Source organism: Citrus clementina, unplaced genomic scaffold (assembly GCF_000493195.1).
Source record: "Citrus clementina cultivar Clemenules unplaced genomic scaffold, Citrus_clementina_v1.0 scaffold_5, whole genome shotgun sequence".
Taxonomy (NCBI): domain Eukaryota; kingdom Viridiplantae; phylum Streptophyta; class Magnoliopsida; order Sapindales; family Rutaceae; genus Citrus; species Citrus x clementina.
This window is the reverse complement of record NW_006262201.1, coordinates 34,603,186-34,626,034: the sequence shown is the minus strand read 5'-3', so window position 1 is coordinate 34,626,034 and position 22,849 is coordinate 34,603,186. Positions and strand designations below refer to the sequence as shown.

At 35.8% G+C, this 22,849-nt stretch overlaps 3 protein-coding genes across 3 annotated transcripts; 1 reads left to right on the top strand and 2 right to left on the bottom strand.

Annotated features, from left to right (window-relative positions):
- Window positions 1–4,942: 4,942 nt before the first annotated feature.
- On the bottom strand, window positions 4,943–6,493 carry LOC18040869 (strigolactone esterase D14). The gene is made up of 2 exons (XM_006433569.2): window positions 5,833–6,493; window positions 4,943–5,658 (listed from the first exon to the last, which is right to left on the bottom strand). The coding sequence occupies exons 1-2, from the start codon at window positions 6,195–6,197 to the stop codon at window positions 5,229–5,231; spliced, it is 795 nt and encodes a 264-aa protein (XP_006433632.1). The 5' UTR covers window positions 6,198–6,493; the 3' UTR covers window positions 4,943–5,228.
- A 6,872-nt stretch (window positions 6,494–13,365) lies between these two features.
- On the top strand, window positions 13,366–19,252 carry LOC18041014 (calcium-transporting ATPase 1). The gene is made up of 8 exons (XM_006433568.2): window positions 13,366–13,619; window positions 13,859–14,066; window positions 14,908–14,962; window positions 15,058–17,009; window positions 17,496–17,654; window positions 17,803–17,974; window positions 18,080–18,378; window positions 18,672–19,252. The coding sequence occupies exons 2-8, from the start codon at window positions 13,890–13,892 to the stop codon at window positions 18,912–18,914; spliced, it is 3,057 nt and encodes a 1,018-aa protein (XP_006433631.1). The 5' UTR covers window positions 13,366–13,619; window positions 13,859–13,889; the 3' UTR covers window positions 18,915–19,252.
- Window positions 19,253–19,486: 234 nt separating this feature from the next.
- Window positions 19,487–22,033, bottom strand: LOC18041013 (cyclin-D5-1). The gene is made up of 5 exons (XM_006433567.2): window positions 21,788–22,033; window positions 21,595–21,681; window positions 21,210–21,504; window positions 21,013–21,128; window positions 19,487–20,899 (listed from the first exon to the last, which is right to left on the bottom strand). Exons 1-5 carry the CDS (start codon window positions 22,010–22,012, stop codon window positions 20,708–20,710), a joined length of 915 nt encoding a protein of 304 aa, XP_006433630.1. The 5' UTR covers window positions 22,013–22,033; the 3' UTR covers window positions 19,487–20,707.
- Window positions 22,034–22,849: the final 816 nt, after the last annotated feature.

Here is a 22,849-nt window from a genome sequence, read left to right as displayed (position 1 = left end):
CAAACATTTGTTCCACTAGAACACACTCCAATGAGTAATATTATCATAATTAATTTAAGAAAAATTATTGCAGCACTGAAGCAAATAAAGAACCAGATCATACTTAAGATCATTGAGTAAATTAATTCATGGGAAAAAAAAAGAGTGATGATACAGTCATAAATTCTTATATAAATTTATCTTGTATGAATTGATATGTTATTAATTCATTAATTGAATGAAAATATAAAATAATATAAATAAATTATGTGGACAAAAAAATATTTAATTCAATCAATTTTATCGTGCCGCATCAGTTTGTACAAATTAAGTTTGTTCAAGAATTTATAACTATATCATTACTAAAAAAAATACATTAATTTGCTAACAATATTTCTGTAAATGATTAGAGTTATTCTTTGAATATCTCTCAACTCTTTCATCTCCATCCCCATTATAAGAGTAGACTTTGTTGAGTAACAAAGTGACTGTGGATATTTCAAAAAGATCGATTCCTAAGATAAACATATCATAACAAATAAAAGTAACAAAACAACCATATTCACCATACATTCAAATCTGAAAAGAAAAACCCAGTCACATATTTATAACTATTTCAATATACTCTGTAACTCAAAGAAAATGAAGAGATAGCTTCATCAAGAGTACGGAGAAAGAGATATGGACCGTTTGCTTATTTTGTTAATTGAACCTTACTAATATGTTGTAAAAATGAAAAATAAAAAAAATCCATGTTTCTCATGTAACAAAATCTTTTATTATTTAGAATATTTTTGAGGGAATGATATGTTATGTGTTTTTAAGTTCATGTTTGATTTGAACTCTATGAAGTTTAGTCCGAGGCTTAAACATCATGCTTAATAAAAGAATCTAGTTTTCTTTTCTATCTCTCACTTTTTTTTTTCTTCTATCTTTCTTCTTCTTTCTAGTGATATTGACTTCGCAACTGCCGCGTAATAAACAATAAGAAATGACTTTCAGTATGACTTCATGGAAAATTCCATGTACAAAATTGCATTTGTACGCACAAGAAAATAGATATTTTTATTACTTTGCAGCTTTCAGTGTTCTCTTAAGACCAGAAAACTGAAGTTTACAGTCCTTAATTCACTATATTTATAACCGTTTTCTTTTTAGAGAAAATGGCGTACACACATACGCAAAATTAATTAAATGTTTTAGGATAGAGGGTTGTAACTGCTGTTCAAGAGATCCAGCATAGAATCTACAGTTTACAGTTGGTGGGTAGTTTAGTTCGTTGCGCCAACTCTTGACAGAAATTAAAATTGAACCGGTCTAGGAGAGTCACTGGTGGGCCATTATAACCCAAGACCAAAAAAGGGTTAACAATGATTTGCTGTGGGTCAAAACCATTATGGAGGTTGGTCATACAAACTCGCAAAGTTGCAATTCGATACGCGTTTTACACAGGCAAGATTATGAGATAAGAAACAGAGGGCCACCAGAGTTGACTTGACCAACCACACATTTAAGTTAGAAATTCTCAACCAGTGCCTTCCAAATGAAGCCGACCCATAAGAGCTGCACATTCTTGCCTTGGTAGAATACCATCGATGATGATCGCAGAGAATGATCAAATATGGCAGCCCTCACCTAGTGGACTTGGCCGAGCTAGCCGCCAGGGAATGAATATAGCCGAATAGGCAGATGGCCGCCGCGTCCACCAACTCTCAAAACTCAATAAGGACAAATAGCTGATGTTTCAATTTCTCTACAGTTCATTTATTACCCAGGCTTCTGTTTTAAATGATAAAATATAAAGTATAAGTGCATTGCTTCGCTCACATAGCACTGGTTCAATTAAATTATTGCCCGGGCATCCGCGACTTCTTTACCTACACCGTACCAAAACTGAGAATAGGTCAGGGTGGTATTGTTACAGAAGAAATGGACACAGCTGGGACAAACACGACAGAATTGACAATATATATATGTGTGTGTGTGTGTGTAATTCTTGTACGCATACAAGAATGGTTCCTTGAAGAATCTTAATTCATATTCTAATATACCACTAGTATTATAATACTGATCAGAAGAAAAAACCAAACGAAGTAAGGCTGATCGTTTAGCGTTCAGCCCACGGAAAATACCAATGGTGATGATGAGACTAACACGGTAAGTCCCTTCTGGATCCCTTGTATCTAATTCAACCAAACTCAACCCAAAAAAAAATAAATAAAATAAAATTTGATTAATTGGATTTCGACAATTTTTTTCAACCTGATTAATGACTGGATTAGGTTGAGTTCATGTTAGTTAAACCATATAACCCAACCCAACCCAACCCAAGAATGGCAAAATTCTCAGCAAAATTAATGTCAACTGTTGACGACCTTTATATTCTTTTAGAAAATAGACTTTTTTTCGATTTCATTTTGTTAAACCTGACATTAGTTGGGTTCTCTTTGATTCAAAATTCAAAAATTAAATCCGAGTTCTCACTAAAATAGTTTTTATAGAGAATTAATTTGTCTTTTCCTTATTTCAATTAATTACCAAATAGTTTTTTTAATATTTTTCAATGTTTGATTTTTTTTCTTTTTTAACATCAATCAACCCAACCAACTTGATAATTTAATAATTGAATTGGTCTGTATTTGACATGTTTATTTGGTTCTATTGAGTTGATTTTTTTTCTCAATTCCTTAAACAGGGGGTTGGGTTGAATTTTCACAAGCCTGATTCTACCCAACCCATGCCCATCCCTAGGCTTAAAAAAGAGAAAATTAGCTTGTGTTATGAATTTTGAAATACCATGCTCATGCATAATTAGATAAGGTTCAATGTTTCTCTAAAAACTCTCTAAACAAGGATTTTATATTCTACCAATCAAATAATCGTACAGTCTTTTGATTAATTGAAGGAAGATTCTCTTGAAGAGATCAACAATTATCTATTCTTTTTCTTTATTTATATCAATGGAAACCTAGGATCATATCACAAACATACATTTGTGGTATTGTATATAGAGTCAATAATGAATGATTATGCAACTGTTGTTAGAGTATCAATAAAAGAGTTATTTAATTTTACAATATAAATGCTTATCTACTTATCTATTTAGCAAATAGAAGGGTGAAAATATAATTTTTTTTTTCTGAAATGACTCTTCATATAGATACAAGTTTGTATTATTCTAATTAAATTCTTCTCTCACCAAATTTAATCACCTTATATTTTTTCATTGATATAGTTATAATACTTTTCTCTTTAATAATGATGATATAAAAAATAACATAATATTATTTGAAGAAGGAGAATTCACTTTTTAAATTTAAAGAGAGAGAAAATAACAATCTCATTTGAAGCATTTTTCACTTCTCATTTGAAAAGTTTTTTAGTGACATCCTTACTAAGTTAAAAGTCATACCTGTTATTAAAAAAGAATGAAACAAATACAATCATCAACTCATGGCATGTAGATGTTATTAATAATATTATGATTTTTATTTTATTTTATTTTTCCGGCGTGGTTCAGTTAGATAAAGGTTATTTTAGGGGTTGATAGTCCTTCGTAGCACCACTCTAAAAATAACACATGGTAGTTGGAGTTGTAATATTTGACACCCTCATTATATCTCACTAGTCCCCACTAATCGCTTTTATACTAATACTTATTTTATCCTTATATGAAATGACTTAAAAGAGTAAATAACTTTTAAGTGCACCCACATGATAATTTCTATTAATATCTAATATAGCTAATCTAATTTCTTTTAAAATTTTAAATTATTATCTATTCTCAAATATTATACCCTCTACTTTTTTAATTATGGAAGAAATTAATTTACAATAGTCACTAGAGGATAATGAAGAAGTACCAAGTATTTGTTTTTAGTAACGATGGAAAAGAAAGAGAGATATAATAGTGATTTTGAGATTTTTTTTCTTTTATAAAATAGATTTTATAGGTTTTGTATGATGAGTGCTTGGAATAAAAGATAAAAATTATAATAAGAGTAAATTTGGGACTAGATGAAGTATGTTGAGAGATAAAAATTAATTTTTAATTTTTAATAAACTTAGTTAAAAGGTGGAGGCTAATAAAGGGGGTCAAATATTACCGATCTCGTAGTTAGCATTACGGCAGTCATGGGCCTGAGTGGGTTTTTACAAATGAAGGCCTGGACTAATTATTCGCCCTCCTCCATTTTGTTTCCCTTCCATTAGGAGTTCGGGACAGGCCTTCATTTAAAACCCAACTAGGCCCAGGGCTGTGGTAACGAACTGTCGTGCGAGTTTGCTTCGCCTATTCAAGTATTTAACAACAAAAGACAATTCTAAAAAGCTTCAATAATCACGTTAAGTTTATTTTGGATGAAGGGTACTCCTTTTAAGTAGTTTTTATTTTTCTTAGAAAATTGAAACAACCTTAGATAATGAAGTGAAACATCTTCATTAATTAGATGGCTAATACTGAAATCATGCTGCAATAATTCTTGGTTACATAAATGTCACTAGTCTGCCGTATTTTTGCAAAATTGGAAAAAACAAAAACAATCAAATAAAGGCCAAGTTGTGAAGGACCTGTGCTCTCGATTTGAGGACCCAAATTAGAGAGACAAAGTGCTGCGGGAGGAAAAGAATATGTGGCCGAAACCCATCTAAAAGTGGATGTCTCACATTTTGGATCTTATTACCGAATAAGACATAAGTTTGAAGATTCTCCGCCGTATAATAAATAACAAGTAGGCGGCAATTCCTCCGGAATAAGAAAAATGGATTAAGATTCTTCTCTTTTTTTTCTTTTTTTTCATTAGTCTTTCTCTGCTTTTCAAATCTATTTAAAAAAAAAACTAATTTGACTATAAATAAAATAAAAAATTAATTTATTTGTTAATATCAAAATTTAAAATTCAAACTTTTATCACTCATTTAACCAAAAAAATTAGAAGATAAAAAAGCAAAAGGAGAATCTTAGTCCGAGAAAGTATCCAATGTCAATAGTTATTAAAAAAAAAAAGTACAACAGACAGCCCTTTCATTTCCTGATTTTCGCTTGCCGAATAAAGGATAAAAGTTTGGCACATTATAAGAAAAAAAGGAAAACACAAAACAAAATAGGACACGTCTTCACGTGATAATCACATGGGTACGCTTATCTTTGTAAGAAGATCATATAATAATAATAATAATCCCCGAGTCCAAAAGCCTTTTGTCCACAAATTATTCCGGGTGCGGGCCCCACCTAGTAGCTATAGAAATCATCATCTCGACAGGGCTCGCCGGATGACGGGACCCACGATCGCAGGGGCGCTCAAATGCGGCAAATGACCCTCAATCTTCAAAAGCTCAACGGTGTTCCGGCCGCCCAGATGTCTCTGTAAGTACTCAGCGACGGAGACCGGGACGGAGACGTCTTTTGAGGTCTGAATTATAACACATGGCACCCTGACTAGGCCTAGTATCCCCCTCAGGTCCGTGTCAAATACGGTTTTTGAAACAAATAGTGATATGTCCGGCCTCATGTTGAATAAGGTCCGGCTAAATTCTCTCACAGCTGCCGGCACATCTGCTCCCACTGCTAGTGGTGCATACCCGTACGCCCATGCCTCATAATTCGCCTCCATTGCCCTAAACACTTTGTCAATTTCAGCTTCCTCAAATCCCCCGTGATAATCTTCGTCGTTCAAGAACCTGAATAATGCATAATATTGGGGGCAAAAAGGAAAAAAAAAACAACCACATTAATGATCTAGTAAATAAATAACTTCGCCTATCATACGGCGAGCAACTAGACTCACTGGGGACGATCCCGTGACTCTTGTGTGACTAGTGTTAAATTTTGCTGGATTCTTATATCTCAATAACCTTGGAGAAGCACCGATGAGGATGAGCTTGGTGAAGAGGTCAGGGCGGCGAATGGAGGCCAAGAGCCCGATCATGGCGGAGACAGAGTGGCCAACGTAGGCGCAGCGGTTGACGCCAAGGGTGTCTAGAATGTTGAGCAAATCGTCAACGTAGGCATCAAGAGTTGTGTACCTCCTGAAATCGAAATAATCAGGATTGACACTGCCGGCGCAAACAAGATCGAACATGATCACCCGGTGATGGTTTAAATAAGGGAGAATGCGCTGCCAAGCGGATTGGTCAGTGCCAAATCCATGTGCAAGTACCAGAATTCGGTCGCCGGTACCTACTACACGGACGTGGAGGGCTTCTAACAGGTCACCCATTGGATTTATCAGAGCAAACTTCAAAAAAATCTTTTAAAAAAAAGAAAAATCACTATTTGCTGTTTATCTATGAATGTTGGAAAGGTTGGGTGCGTGGGTATACGTGTGTGGCTTGGCTTTGAGTCTCTGCAGTGGTATTTATAGCTGATGCTTGACTGCAAGAGTATCTCACTGCAGCTGGGGATTGTATAATTTGTTACAGTGACAGGTCTGTATTGCTTGGACAAGATGATAACCGATATGTGATAAATTTTGAGGATGGTTTGTAACTTTGTTTGGACTGTCATTGGCTTCAGTGATGGGTCGCTGTAAGGTTAGTTGCAGTTCTAAATTTGGCTTTGTCCCTTCTTTCATTTCACTCATTTTCGTACTGCTTACTGTTTTCTTTACTTTTTTTTGCCCCCTCCTAATCAGCTTTCGAAGGAGATCGCCTGACTAATCCACGACCTAAACGAAGAAATAAAATTTTGGCTGTATGTGCCCATCATCTGCAGAAAAATAATTGCATTTGTTAATAATAAGAGTGAATTTTTGTTGGTAGTCAAAAAGTTGTGTCCCCAAAAAAAGAAAAAAAAGGAATATCTGTTATCTGGGTATCTTTGGTTTACAATCGTATGATGACTAGAACCGTTCGTTCAGCTTGAACTGAACCAGATAAAATTGCAGTAGCTAGTTCGTTCGAAACTCGGATTTTTCTGTTTCTCAAATTTGTTTGTTGCTCTATATACACTCGTAGGTATAGGTATTAGCCTATTAGGTATATGGATTAGGGTCCCAATTTGAATTTGCAAAAGGATATTCTATGGTTTAATTGGGGGGTAACAATGGAAGAACTTCCATTGTTATAATAACAAGTGCTTTAATTACTATAACCAAAAGCCAGTGACCAATCCAGCCTCAATTTCTTGCTTTAGGGTCCAAAATATGAAAGAAGGCTGAAAGAGGAACAGATACGGGCATCCTTTACATCTATCCCGCCCCCCTTTCTTTTTCTCAAACAAAAGTAAAAGACAAAAGGGGGAAGATATGATCACCCGCCGCTTATGCTGCCTGCATCCACCCCACATGATGATAGTCTCTAATCGTCTAATAGTGACATCCCTTATAGTGAGGGAGTTTATCATAAGTTGCTTATCCTCCATTTATACAAAGAAAGTACAAAGTAATAATTGAATTTGAAATTAATTTCCATAATAATTGAATCGATCGCCTTCAGTGTTGCCATTAGGACACATTAATTGATAACTGTTACTATAAGTGACAGCATTGAAGCAGTACTGTCCCCTTCCTCATCAATAACTTTTCTTGAAATATCAAATTTTTTTGTTTCCCCTAATAAAAAAGGTAATCTCCAGATTTGATGTTGGCTCGGTATATTAAAGCGATGCTAATGGTGAGGCCAGTAAGATAGCTGTCTTTGGTGATGGTAATAAAAGATGAGGTGCAACAAGCGCAGCCAATACCAATAGTACCATCAGTAGGAGATTACATTTGATCGGTAACTGTCTCAATCTACATTTGAAAGTTTCACTTAGAATCTGCATCAATCGCTAGCTAGGGTCACTGGGTTGGAATCTGATTCAATGGAGGTAGCGTTCACCAAGTATGGTCCATCTTCTTCTTGTCGCCGCATCCAGCTCATCATCCACCACAGGATCCACATCTCCATACATTTTCCTGTTCCGAGACTATGATCATGCTCGTCAGCAACATGCATATGTAATGTTGATTGGAAATACGAAAATTGCACTTATGATTAATTGAGGCAAATCAAATGCAGAACCTTAGAACGGGGCCATAAGTTCATAACGGACGCGACATTCAAGGAGCCGATGGGGCAGAGCGGAGCAGGTAAAGCATCAAAACAGCGCGAACCCGACCAAACTTATATTGTCAGTTAGCTAGGTTTAGCCCATATATGCTTAACGCTACGCTAAGGCTATAAGCTGATCCAACAGACTTTCCCATCAACGATATATTGGCATTAATCGAGCTTGAAACTCTTGCAGTTTGGGTCCACCAAGCCAGCTCTGGCATTTTGTCAAATAATGAGAAGCCACAACTGTGCGAAAGCAAAGACTCTACGTATTGTCGTACAATCTTGTGCAGGAGGCAAAGTTTCCATGGACATGGAGTCTTTACTCTTTTCGTTGGCTTGATGAGTCATTGGCCTTATCTTATCCACACCTTTTTTATTCTTCTTTTTTCTCTTTTTCCTCTCTGCTTTGTTATTTAGCATCTACACATATTCGACATTGTCCAGTTACAATAAGACTGCTGAGTCGGAAGGAAGTCAAAAGAAAAAAAAGAAAATGGATAAATAGATGGATGAGCATTTTATTGAAGGAACTAAACAACATGTCCATGTCCATGTCCATTGAGTGAAGAAATGATGATTCTTGTTCATCACGAGTCTTTCCTGTTTCTGGTTCATCAAACACGAAGAAAATATGTATCCGTTATTTCACCAATTAATTATCATCGCATTTAAAAATAATATATAACTTTCTTTCTTTCTTTCCTTTCCTTTGGCGTTATGACACGTAGCTCCCCTTTTACATCAGTCTCCGTATATGAAAATAATATTAACTTAGAATTTCTCCTTTCTTAAGGCATGCGCGATCCCACGATGCGGCTCCATTCAATTTGTCATATGCTAACGACAGGTTTTCGTTCGTTGATTGGATGAGATATAAGAGATAGATCTCCCACTAGCCTCTTTGCCTGCCACCAACACTATGTATCCCATTATTTAGTTCTATTAACCCAAAAGTGATTAAGGTTAATCATTCATGCTTTTGTTTCAATTTTTGATTTTGCCGCAAGTTAATTTGGGGTTATTTGCTATGTGAAACGCGAGTTCCCCGATACTCTTGGAATTTTTGTGGATACTTTTAGGCTTTAAAATTGTTTGGAAATTAGGCTTATATTGGTGGGATTGTGAAATAGAGCAGTAAATGTCAAGTGAAAGTCACTCAAAAAAAATAAATAAATAAAAATTGTCGAGTGGAATTATAGATGGTCGTTTGTTAATGGCGGGTTCTAACTGTCAAACAGAAGTAAATGATTATTTGGTAATCATAGCTTTTAAAGTTAGAAAAGCATTTAAATAACTAGGGTCATTTGTTCGTGTTATAACTTTTAAAATAATTACTACTAATAAAAGAAAATCAGTTTGTTATTTAATAAAATTAAAGTATAAATGTGTATATATATTTAGTAAATCTCACCGTTAGTTACTGTAAGAATATAAATGATCAAATTAGATATAATGTTGAATAATATTTATTTAAACATTCATAAACATGAATATAATTTTTTTATTTGAACATATAATAATTGATAACTAAAATAAGTATTTTATTTTATATTTGTTTACCTCACTATAATTGGCAATAATAATAATAATCTCTTTAAAATTAATGATTTTCTTTCCTATTAAATAAGAATAATTTTAGATTTTTATAATATATAAGAGGATATATATTTAAGGGATTGTATTAAGTATAAAAGTGATTCTCAAAATCAAAATTTGAAAAATAACTCTTTCCCTACTTTTTAAAATTTGCTATAGTATAAAATAAAATTTATTTATAGATTTTATAAACATGTATATAAAATATTTTTTATTGTGTATAGATAATAATTAATAACTAAATTAAATATTTTATTTTATTAATTTTATTTTTATTTTGTGTTTCTAATAATAATAATAATAACAATAATCCATTTAAAGTTAATAACTTAATTTCTTAATTAATAAGGATAAGTTTAGATTTTTATAATATATACGGAATGGTATTAAATATAAAACATATAAAACAAATTCTTAAAATTATATTTTAAAAAATTACTCATTCCTTATTTTTTAAAATATACTGTAGAATTATATGATTTTACCAAAAGTGATTCCTAAAAAATTTTATTAAACACTAAAATGAACATTTAACTTTTCAAAATCATTTTTAAATGTCCTTAAAACAATCTCAAATAGGCGTTTATTCTTACCGATTCGTGGCTTTCGTCATGTCTAATGTCACATAGTAAGCAAAAACAAGAATAGCCTTTTATTATATTGTGATTAAATTAGATAATGTTAGACCATCTATTACAAGGCAATTACTGTGAATCCGATGTAGAGGTGATAAAAATACCCACCCGGTCCGGACCCGGACCGTACTCGGGCATTGCAGGCCGGGTAATACCTTACTCGGGTATGAAGCTGGGTCGGTCTTAGACATCACTTGATAAACCCGAAACCCAGATTTTATTAAAAAAATTATAAAATATATATTATTTTAAATATTTTATATTTACTTGACTCATTTATTATACATATATAAAATTTTAAACACTTAAAGTTTATATTTTCATGTCAAATTTTATTGAAATAAATTTAAAACTTATAAAATTACCAAAAAATAAAAAATGCATACACATAAAATATTAAAAAATATAAAATTCGGATACCCAAATTAAAACTCAGCCCAAATCCAAACCCGAGCCGATTGCATTCGGACAGGATCCGGTCATGGCAATACCCGAACCTAGACCGGAATTTTGCCATCTCTGATCCGATGAGTATTGGAAGCATATTGACGGAAGGGGGGCGGGGGCAAAGAAGACAAAATTGGAAAAAAGAAAAAAGAAAAAAAAAGGAGAATCGGCGGTCGCAAGAAATTTCCTGAAAAGATTAAGGTAGGCTGAGAATGGCTCCACAAACGAACTGAAAAAGAGCACAAAAACAAAAGAAAAAGACGAGTGCTGTGCATTAGCCTTTTCACAACCAGTGGGGTCATGATAACATTAATGTGGCTGCACGCGTGCACTAACGCGAGTCCACAAATAATGCATGGCTAGATTCGTAGGATTTTTTTTCCTTTTGGGTGGGTTTCCCATTATGTTTCAGCTAATTCCCCCTCAACTGTTCTATCCTTTACGTGACGCTATGTTCTTCGATAATAATCTTATTCTTATGCATTACAAATTGAAGCCGCAGCATGGTCGTTGAAATTTTTTTAATTGACTTCATTTTTTTCGGCTCATTCCAAATGGCTGATGCGACGTTATGCGAATGAAGGTATTGGAGGAGGCAAAATTTATTGTAGAAACAGATTAACATCCGAGAGGGTTATCCTTTACATCATATTTTTCATATTACGTGCAAGTTGTAATAGCACTGAAAGCTGTGGAATGTGGCTGTTGGTTGTTGTGAATGTACTATTACTTTGTCATATTTTTTACATTATTTTTGGGTCTTCTTGTAGCATTGAGTAGAATGATGTAAGGATTCATAATTGTTTCAATGAAATAACGACTCAATATGTCATGTATATGCTACAGTCCAGCAGCTTAGAAGCAATCTCAGAGGCATTTCATTTGCGTTGACGAAGATAGGTCGAGCAATTGGGCTTATGGGCCTACCGCCGCTTAACTCCAAATGCACCCTAAATTGACTCTTCACTATACCCAGCTGTACGGTTACTATAACCTCCCACGAGTAATATAAAAAATCCAATTAATGATTTCGGATAGTTATGTCAATTGAGTCAATCCCATCAATATCCAGTCTCCATCAAAGAACCACTTTAACATAAGATATATGTTATCATTATGCAACCACCCAAACAAACATTAATTATTTAATTTGGAAACTGCGATGTGAAATCTAGGGATTTAGCTGATTTATCTCACAAACTTATAATTTGCTTGAATTTTTTAGATGAACTAAAAGAGCTTGAATGTAAATTACTCAACGCAAAACCAAAAACTCTACTTTCCCTTCGTAACATAAACATCGATGTGTAATTTTCTTTATTCAAAATTGTATCCCCCACTTTCAAGAAAAAAAAAAAGGAAAAATACATTGAATCAGCACACTACGAAGATAATTTTTGCACAAATCATTGGAGTAAAATGAATTAGTAAAGGAATGGGTTAGTAGTTGAGGATATAAATGGGTGTAAATTTTATAAATCTAGGTATTAAATGGGTAACCATAATTCATACTCGAAAAAATTGACGTCTCGGTTGTGGTATGTTATCTATGGAAGTAAATGGTGTGTTAATTATTTTTTAAAAAAAATTATTGAATTTATCTCAGAAATTGTCTTATAAGAATTTTTGAAGGGGTTGACGATAGTATCGCGCGAAAAGAATTTATAAATAAGTGTCAGTTCGGTCTTCAGTGGGCCGAGTTTCTTTAGATCCAACCCAAACTGAAGTAGCCCAACGAGAAAGGGAAAGTTTAATGTGTTTTTCATTGAGAGTCGCGTGCACGGTCCAAATCTCTGAGCATCGGCATCCTTAATATAGTTTAATTGTCCAGCGATAAATTGTTGGAAAACATGCTATCCACTGGCATGAGTAGGCGTGGTTTCTCTCTCTCTCTCTTTCTCTATCTCTATATATATACATAAAAAAATAAACTGCTGCACGATTCGTGCCAACAGCAGCAAACACCCAATAATTTAGATCTACTGCAATAGAAAAAATCGTATCATTTAAAATGTATAGGAAGCCAAATTAGGTAAGGCCGGGCCGCTCGCACTAGCCGGCCAGCCGCCCGACACCCACTCTTACAGTTACATATAGCTTCGCCCTTGAAAAAAGAACTTCCATTGTTATAATACGGACAATGATATATTGTTTGTTCCTTTCTAAAATAATGTTTTCATTTGCATTTTTATTATGCGAGAAATATTATCATCCAATCGTTCCAATGAGGTTGTTTAATAAATACATATCTTATGTTTTAATTTATACAGTTATATTTCTCTGAAAATTTTCGAAAATGAATAAATATGAGTAAAAATTTATTAAATGATTGCTATGGGCTAGTGGTATATAAACTAACACGAGCATCGAATGAGCAACGGTCACGAGTAAACTAGTTTCGAAATTTTCTTAATATCCGAAGTCCCAATAGCTTTTTGACATGATGGCGCCACTTTCACAGCCTGGGTGCCTAAACCATGAAATATCTAAAATTCAAAATAAAAGAAACGGAAAAAGAACACGTGTGGGTCCCACTGCAGCGCAACGCATTACTTTGGGTTTTGGGTACTGCGAGCCCACATGGACCAACGCGGTTTCACGTTCCCTGGCGAATCAGAGACAGGCACACAATTTTAAACGAATAAAAATAAACAAATAACAAACGGACTGAAAAAAAAAAAAAAAATCACTTGTTCAAAACTAGAAATGCCCATAGTTCTGTACATTTATCGTTAGTCAAAAACGTTGACCTCCGGTTTTGTGCGGTGTCCCGGGAAGGGCAAAAATTCTAATAAAAGAGCAAAAGCTTCATTTACTTGGAAAGAACTGCAAGGAAATTTATGTTGGAAGTCTGTGCGGCAGCTGTTGTTGACAAGTCAATTCCGGCCCTCTTTACTCTTTGCTTTCCAAAGCCGCTACCGCTGGGTAGGCACAATCGAATAAAAATAATGCGTGAATAAAATACGAAAGAATTTATTTAAATATGTAATATGTACATATCGGTCGAATTCGAATTTTTCAACTTTTAATGCTTTTCACGTTCTCCTTTATTCTTATGTTTTTATTTTTTTTTGGGAACGAGATGACAAGCACTAACTAGTGCGGTTTCTGTTTCTTTTATGTTTTGTTGACGAGGAAGTTTGGTTGTGATGTGTTGATTGAAGGAGGAGGGCGAGGGCAGCGGCAGCATCAGGAATGGAGAATTACTTGAATGAGAACTTCAGCGACGTGAAGGCGAAGAACACGTCAGAAGAAGCTTTGCAGAGATGGAGGAAGCTCTGTGGATTTGTGAAGAACAGGAAGCGAAGATTTCGCTTCACTGCGAATCTCTCCAAGAGATTTGAAGCGGAAGCCATCCGTCGTTCTAATCAGGTCTCATTTCTCTGAATTTGACATTTTAGTATTACTATTATTATTATTTTTTTCAAAAAAAGTCAGAACAAAAATCCGACATCCAACCTAATTAATTTTACTGTTTTGATAGCCTTTAGCTTTGTAAGTTTCAGACAACAGTTACTAATCGATATACAGATCCAATCGGTAGTTTTATTTCCGCTACCTGGAACTTGGTCGTGTTGATTTACACACGTCTTCCGTTTGCTCGATTGTTTGTGCTTCAAAACCCCCTGAGGATACAGTTTTGCTTTCACTTAAATCATGCAAACCTTATGCTGTCAATTTATTCTTTCAGCTTGAAAGGCTAAATGAACCTGAACATTTTCAATTATTAGCACACTGAAGGATCGACTGAAGTAAATTTTTAATAACCGGACGCCCTACTAGCAGGCTCACTGCTACTAGCTTGTGAATTAGAAGATAGTTTTTTTGGGGGGGGGGGGGGGGGGGGAACTATTGGTCCTATTCTTCTCAAGTTAATTATATTATTTTTGGAGGCAGCTAGTTTCTGTTGACTGTTTCAAAGTGATGCTTTGGTACTGTGTCCTGGTGATGCTCATTAATGCTTCCTATGAATATATTTTCCATTTTTCTAGTTCACTTATTCAAACTTTTGAGTGCATATATTTAACCAAAATTTCTCCTATTAACAAATCTTCTCCGAACATATAATCAATTGGTTACATGGAATTTATTAATTGGAAAAGCAACATCCATCATTCCATATCATATATGATAGCAGCTTTTGTTGGACAGCTAGAATTTTCATTTTATTATTCTGCTTTTTGATGTCCTTTCCCAACTTTTGACATTTTAGGAGAAGTTTAGAGTAGCAGTTTTGGTTTCGCAAGCTGCACTCCAGTTTATCCATGGTATGGATCTCGTAAACTTATTGAATTCTAAGGTTGAGATGTAGTGAGGTTTCTTCTCATTTTCTTTCCATGTGATTCCCCGTGAATGCCTACAGGTCTAAATTTGTCCAGTGAATACACTGTGCCTGAAGAAGTAGCAGCATCAGGCTTTCAAATATGTCCTGATGAGTTGGGGTCCATTGTGGAGGGCCATGACATCAAGAAGCTCAAAGTTCATGGTGGGGTTGAGGGCATTGCAGAGAAGCTCTCCACATCAATCACTGACGGCATTTCAACATCTGAGCATTTATTAAATAGAAGGAAAGAAATTTATGGGATTAATAAATTCACCGAAAGCCCAGCACGGGGTTTCTGGGTTTATGTATGGGAAGCCCTTCACGATATGACGCTCATGATACTTGCTGTTTGTGCCCTGGTCTCTTTGGTTGTTGGTATAGCAACAGAGGGGTGGCCTAAGGGTGCCCATGATGGTCTTGGAATTGTGATGAGCATTCTACTTGTTGTGTTTGTCACCGCCACAAGTGATTACAAGCAATCTCTGCAATTTAAAGATTTGGATAGGGAGAAGAAAAAAATAACAGTTCAGGTAGCCAGAAATGGATTCAGACGGAAGATCTCAATATATGATCTACTGCCTGGTGATATCGTCCATCTTTGCATGGGGGATCAGGTCCCAGCTGATGGGCTTTTTGTTTCAGGATTTTCTGTGCTGATTAATGAATCCAGTTTAACAGGAGAAAGTGAACCAGTTAATGTGAATGCATTAAATCCTTTTCTCCTTTCTGGAACTAAGGTTCAGAATGGTTCATGCAAGATGCTTGTGACAACGGTTGGGATGAGAACTCAATGGGGGAAACTTATGGCTACTCTTAGTGAAGGAGGAGATGATGAGACTCCATTGCAGGTTAAATTGAATGGAGTGGCAACCATCATTGGTAAAATTGGCCTCTTTTTTGCAGTTGTGACATTTGCTGTTATGGTGCAAGGACTATTCACCCGCAAGCTACAAGAGGGAACCCACTGGACTTGGTCTGGAGATGATGCTTTAGAGATATTGGAATTTTTTGCTATTGCTGTTACAATTGTTGTGGTTGCTGTGCCTGAGGGGCTTCCCTTGGCTGTGACATTGAGTCTTGCTTTTGCCATGAAGAAGATGATGAATGATAAGGCACTTGTCCGCCATCTAGCTGCTTGCGAGACAATGGGATCAGCCACAAGTATCTGTAGTGACAAGACTGGAACGCTAACTACTAACCACATGACTGTTTTAAAAGCATGCATTTGTGAGGAAATCAAAGAAGTTGACAACTCCAAGGGGACTCCTGCATTTGGCTCTTCAATTCCCGCTTCTGCTTCAAAATTATTACTTCAATCAATATTTAACAACACGGGGGGAGAAGTTGTCATTGGCGAGGGCAACAAAACTGAGATACTGGGAACGCCCACTGAAACTGCTATTTTAGAGTTTGGGTTGCTGCTTGGTGGGGATTTCCAAGCCGAACGACAGGCATCAAAAATTGTGAAAGTTGAACCTTTTAACTCTGTGAAGAAGCAAATGGGAGTAGTTATAGAGCTTCCTGAAGGGGGATTCCGTGTACATTGTAAGGGTGCTTCAGAAATAATATTGGCTGCATGCGACAAATTTTTGAACTCAAATGGTGAGGTTGTACCCCTCAATGAAGCAGCTGTCAATCATCTTAACGAGACTATTGAAAAATTTGCTAGTGAAGCTCTTCGAACTCTATGCCTTGCCTGCATGGAAATTGGAAATGAATTCTCTGCTGACGCTCCCATTCCCACTGAAGGGTACACTTGTATAGGCATTGTGGGTATCAAAGATCCTATGCGCCCTGGTGTAAAGGAGTCTGTTGCAATCTGTAGGTCAGCTGGCATTACTGTTCGGATGGTCACTGGAGACAACATTAACACTGCCAAGGCTATTGCTAGGGAATGTGGAATATTGACTGATAATGGCATAGCAATTGAAGGCCCAGAATTCCGTGAGAAAAGTGATGAGGAATTGAGTAAACTCATTCCGAAAATCCAGGTGCATTTAATGTTTTTATTACTTTAATTCAACCACATTTAATGTGTATGAAAAACTGATGAAGGATGAATGATTTCCATGACCACTAAAATTTTGGTATGTACTTTCCATGATGAGGCAATTTTATTATACCGAAACTACCCACTAGTTATATGGACAATTTTTAAGAGGTCCAACCTTTGGCAGTAATCTGTTGCACTTTCTTGAAACATCTAAGGGCAATACCATGAAAATTCCCAATTTCTGTTCACATCTATTTCCAATTTTTGTATGACATCAAGCTTATTTACCCTATATTTCTTTTGAAAAACCATTAATGTAATCTGTGCACAAATCGCAAGTGAGAATGATTGTGGTACTACAATCACAATGTCAATCCATATAAATCTTCTGCAATAATTGAAATGTATTCTTTCATAGATTGCCCTTTGATTTCACCTGTAGCTGACCCATAACCTACCGATATTTGGTGTTTCTTCATTTCAGGTCATGGCTCGATCTTCGCCTATGGACAAACATACCCTTGTGAAACACCTAAGAACCACTTTGGGGGAAGTTGTTGCAGTGACAGGTGATGGTACAAATGATGCTCCAGCACTTCATGAAGCAGATATTGGGCTTGCAATGGGCATTGCTGGAACAGAGGTCGAACTTGAGTGCTGCTGCTTTAATTTTTCATCACGAAAGACATACATATTATGATATATTAGATGTTTAGTATTTTTCTGAATTTTTTTTTAATAAATGTCGGGAAAGGGCCTTTTATTTTTACAATGTATTCTTTAATTTGCAGGTGGCAAAAGAGAGTGCAGATGTTATAATACTGGATGATAACTTTTCTACAATTGTGACTGTTGCCAAATGGGGACGCTCAGTTTATATCAACATTCAAAAGTTTGTTCAGTTTCAGTTGACAGTGAATGTGGTTGCCCTAATTGTCAACTTTTCTTCTGCCTGTTTGACAGGTAAGTAGACCCTGATGTCTCTCTCCTGCTAATTTATAATTTGTGCATTCTGTTTCAGATACCAATATTCTTTTCTCTGGCTGTTGTGTTTGTAAATGCTTTTAGGAAATGCTCCCCTCACTGCTGTTCAGCTTCTATGGGTCAACATGATCATGGACACTCTTGGAGCACTGGCTTTAGCTACAGAGCCTCCTAATGGCGACCTGATGAAAAGATCACCAGTTGGTAGGAAAGGAAACTTCATCAGTAACGTAATGTGGAGAAATATCTTGGGGCAGTCTTTATATCAGTTTCTGATAATATGGTATCTTCAGACAAGAGGAAAAGCAGTTTTTCGTCTTGATGGCCCAGATCCTGATTTGATATTAAACACGCTTATTTTCAACACTTTTGTATTTTGTCAGGTATGTCTTTCCACTTGTATTAGGAGCACGGAGCCATAAATATTAACTTGAGTAAATCTCTAGAGCTATGCTTTTTTTTTTTTTTTTTTAATTTTCTAATGTACAAAATTACTACTCTAAATCAGGTTGTTTACTAATGCTTCAGTCTTCACCTAAAATGCACTGTAGTTGATGCGACAATGTCAAAATTATAGCATGCCATCAAGATTCACACCTTTTCTACTTCTGGATTTACTTAAATTTTGTATTTGCTAAGATTGACTTATATTAAGGCCATCTTGATTCTTGGCCAGGTCTTTAATGAGATCAGCTCCAGAGAGATGGAAAAGATAAACGTCTTCAAGGGTATACTGAAGAACTATGTCTTTGTAGCTGTGCTCACTTGCACCGTTCTTTTTCAAATAATAATCATCGAGCTGCTGGGTACATTTGCAAATACAACTCCTCTCAATTTGCAACAGTGGTTTGTTAGCATTTTACTTGGATTCCTGGGCATGCCAATAGCAGCCGTTTTGAAGTTGATCCAAGTTGGATAAGACAGTAAATTCAAACCGTCCAAATTCTTATTTTTGAATTTTTCTTTTTTTGATTTTTCATCACCCTGGTAGTAGTAGCATTTGGCCTGACAGAACTTCCCACGTAGAGTTTGAACTGTGGGCAAATTTGAGGCTCAAGATGGATCCAATTAGTGAAATTGATGCCATTAATTTTGAGAATCATGTTTCTACTGCATTTTAAACTTGCTCTGAAACTCCTGACCAAATGACCTTTGTTGTAGCAGATTGTATGTAATTTGGATAAAAGAGCCTTCTGTTTGATAATAGAATTTATTCTTATGCGCTCATCCGATTTTCTTTCGGCTGGATGCCTCATCTTTTTTGCTTAAACCTTTGCTGTTACTCTGTGCCTATTTTTGCTCTTCACTAAACCCATCTTAGAACCAATTAAGCCATAAATAAAAATGTCCAAAAAAAAAAAATTCTGTATGAATGTTCTCAAAATGGCTGGCATCTTGGTATTTCCCATATAAATCATAAGTTGTAAACATCTATACTGGTTGAAGTTGGAGAATAATGTGTAGCAAAGTATTAATTTTTCTGTTAAAAAATGGAAAAAAAAAAAAGAAAACGGAAAATTCTTAGTGAAGATCAATCGCTGATCCCATATTGGAGACTTATAAGAGCTTGTGAATGGACTGTGGATGGAACCATGGAACCACAAGCAAATGCCATGTTTGAGTTAGATGCCTGAATGGTGACTACTGTGTCATCGTATAACATGAAAGACTGGAGACTGAATAGTATGTAAGCTTTATACAGCTTTCATGAGAGGTAAAAAAAAAAAACTGAAAAAAGGAGAAGCTTTACACATGAAAGCAGCAAGTTTCTACTCAATTTACCATTTTATTGAACCAACAGCTGTGGCAACAGCAAGTGTACTAGTACCGGCGCAGAAAGGTACCAAAAGTCCAAAACCTTCATAGCCAGCTTTGACTATACAACATGATTCTTATCGGCCAGCGCGGACAAATGAACTGTTTGTCGGGGTCTTCGCTTACTCATCAATTCATATCTTAGCTCTGGCAAGATCTTTAGTTTCAGCCAAAGATCTCCATGGCAACAGTACTTGCTCTTGTTTACTGTGGCTTAGCTAATGCTTCACCCTCATCATATCTCATCTTCAGGGAATAAGCAAGTTTTATTTTGTCTCAAGAAAAATGTTGTAAATGGTGAAGACGGCAGTAACTGGTAGAAATTCGTGTTGATTCCATAAACAAAGGCTTTAAAGGCATTGACAAGGAAGAAAAAGCGGGGACCCCGCCTTTAAAGACATCCCTCAAACATTCAAACAAATCCATCAAACTCGCCTTTACAATAATACTTTTCAGATGGCTAACACGCAACATATTTTAGATGCATCAAATCACTGAAAACAGAGTTCCTGATCTTTCTTTTCAGCCTTTTCAAAGACACAACACAAGAAAGCACCCCAAGCATCCTATATAAAGCTAGGATTGCAAAGAAAGCGAAAAGGGAAGAAATAAGGTACAAAGAATGAAAAAACTAGAGAAAATTGAACAATGAGTTGCCTTTCAATACCCCTGAAGCTCAGGCCATTGGTCTAATAATAACCATCAGCTTTATATGTGTAATGTATGGCCCAAAGCTTTGCTTTTATTTTCTTTTCCTTATCTGTTTCTCATTTCTTTAGTTGTCCCTAACGATTGAAAAATACTCATTAGATAATTGCAACAGTAATTATCGTCAATTAAGTCATTGATTAAACCATTGGCATCTGTTTGATGTAATTCTTAGAATATGAATGTGTTTTAGCGGAGTCGCTTCTCGTTTGGCCCGTCGGACCTCTGATCACTATCATTGAATGTAAGCCTTTTCCTCTTGCTGCTAACCGCTGAAGAAGAAACATTGGCTGTCCCAAAATGGGTTGCTGATGGATCTGGCGTTTTATATTTCTCCATCTCCAATTTCTGCATAATACTGTAGCATGTGGACACATCACCCTGTTAAACAAGAGAATCATCAAAGACACTTTTAATCAGATTATAATTAATCAATACGTACTGTCCATTTAATCACAGCAAAATACTTTCTAGCTAAAAATAAAAGGACTCACAACTTCAAGAAATCCACAACAAGACTCCAATGCTTGTCTTGTTAGCTTTTGATCAAACGCTACCAAGGTGGCAGCTACTGCTATTGCAGACGGTCGATGCTCCATCAAATTGATTTCTGAATCAAATTAACACTCCAATTAATGATAGTTAATTCAATAGAAATTGAAGATATATACTTAAGGAAAGGCCATCATACCTCTCATTATAGCCAAAATGAGTGCCACAGTCCTTGGTAAGACATTACTCGGTGAAGAATCCTTGCAGAATTTTCTAATGAAGTGATGCAGAAAAGCGAATGGAGTGATTGATCCCATTCTCCAATCCATTGTTTTTAATAACATGAGCTCCATTCTCAGAATTACACTGTTTCCAAAATTATATCCATCAATATTCTGCAACTCTGATAGTGCTGGAACTTTTACCTCCTCCATCTTTGCAGCTACAGAAACACATGCCACTGATAGTAATTTTATTGCCCATAATTTGTCACTCTGCAACTCAATAAAGAAAAAAAAATTTATCATTGTCCAAATTAAAACCTTTTCAATTATATTTTTGCACACTGAGAACCGAAGACTTACATCAATAAACCTCGTGGACAGGAATCGATCCAAGTATGTGACAGATAGATAAGCCGTTTTGGGCCGAAAGCCAAACACTGCCCTGGTCTGGATTGATCAATACAGCAAACAAACAAGAAACGTCATTAAAATCACAAGTAGTAAATAAAAGTTAGCGAATATTGTATTATCTGGGTTCTTGAAACTAACATACATTGAGAATCCATGCAATAGCTTCCAAGCGGGCACATTTAATGTCATCACTAAGCATCACAGATTTATCAGTTTCACCTCTTTTGAACCCAAAGCTGATCTCTTTATCCCCCAAAGTATTCACATACTCATCTTCATCCTCAACATCTAAAACTGCGCTGTCTTCATCTAAACAAGTCTTGCTTTCTGGACAAAGTAGCCCAGATAAAGAATCATCATGATCCATTCTTATTTTATTTCCAAACAGAAAAACAAATATAATTCTGAGAAGCTATATCAGTATCAGTATTTATCAGATGATACATACTACATTATTAGTAATAACCATGAACATGATGATTTGGAGAGAGAAAATGTGTTTGGCCAACATGATTGAAGAAGTATTGAAGACAGAGAGTTATGGAGATATGATGATATAAAGCTCAAATCTAGCAAAAAAGGATTTGTAATTTTAACTTGAGGCGTATAAAAAAAGAGTCTGATTTTGTTACACGTATGATCATCGTCTTTAAATGTGGCGAAATTGCGGTAAAATGTTTTTTTTTTTTTTTTTGTTTCGGTTTTTTGTTTAGTTTTTAGTTATTGTGTAATGTGCATGTGTATGTGTAAGTGTGCGTGTTGTGGTTGTTGGTTTGTGATGACTGAGATTTGACCGAAAGTGAAGCGCGCTGTGGCTGGTTTCATCGCGCTGCCAGTTTGGGTTCTGAGAGTTATGACACAAACAGGAGACTCTATTAAGTATACGCGAGTGTGTAGAGCGTGGCAAATACGTTCCAATGACAGGAGGTGTCTGTGTTGTCAGGGGAAACCGTACGTCCGGTCGTACCGGAACTGTGCTTTTGATGCTTAGTTGTGGTGTGGCCTCTGTGGGCTCGAGCTGCGGCCTGCGGGTGGAACCCCTGCCAGTCAAACATTGCCACGTCACCGCGGCCGCTTAATCTTGATTTACTACTGGTTTCGATGGGTGGGGGTAAAGGTGGCCAGTGGATTGGAGCACGAGGCACAGCAGAGACACGTCACGTGTCCATACAGCACGGCACGGCACGAGTATGTTTTGATAGAG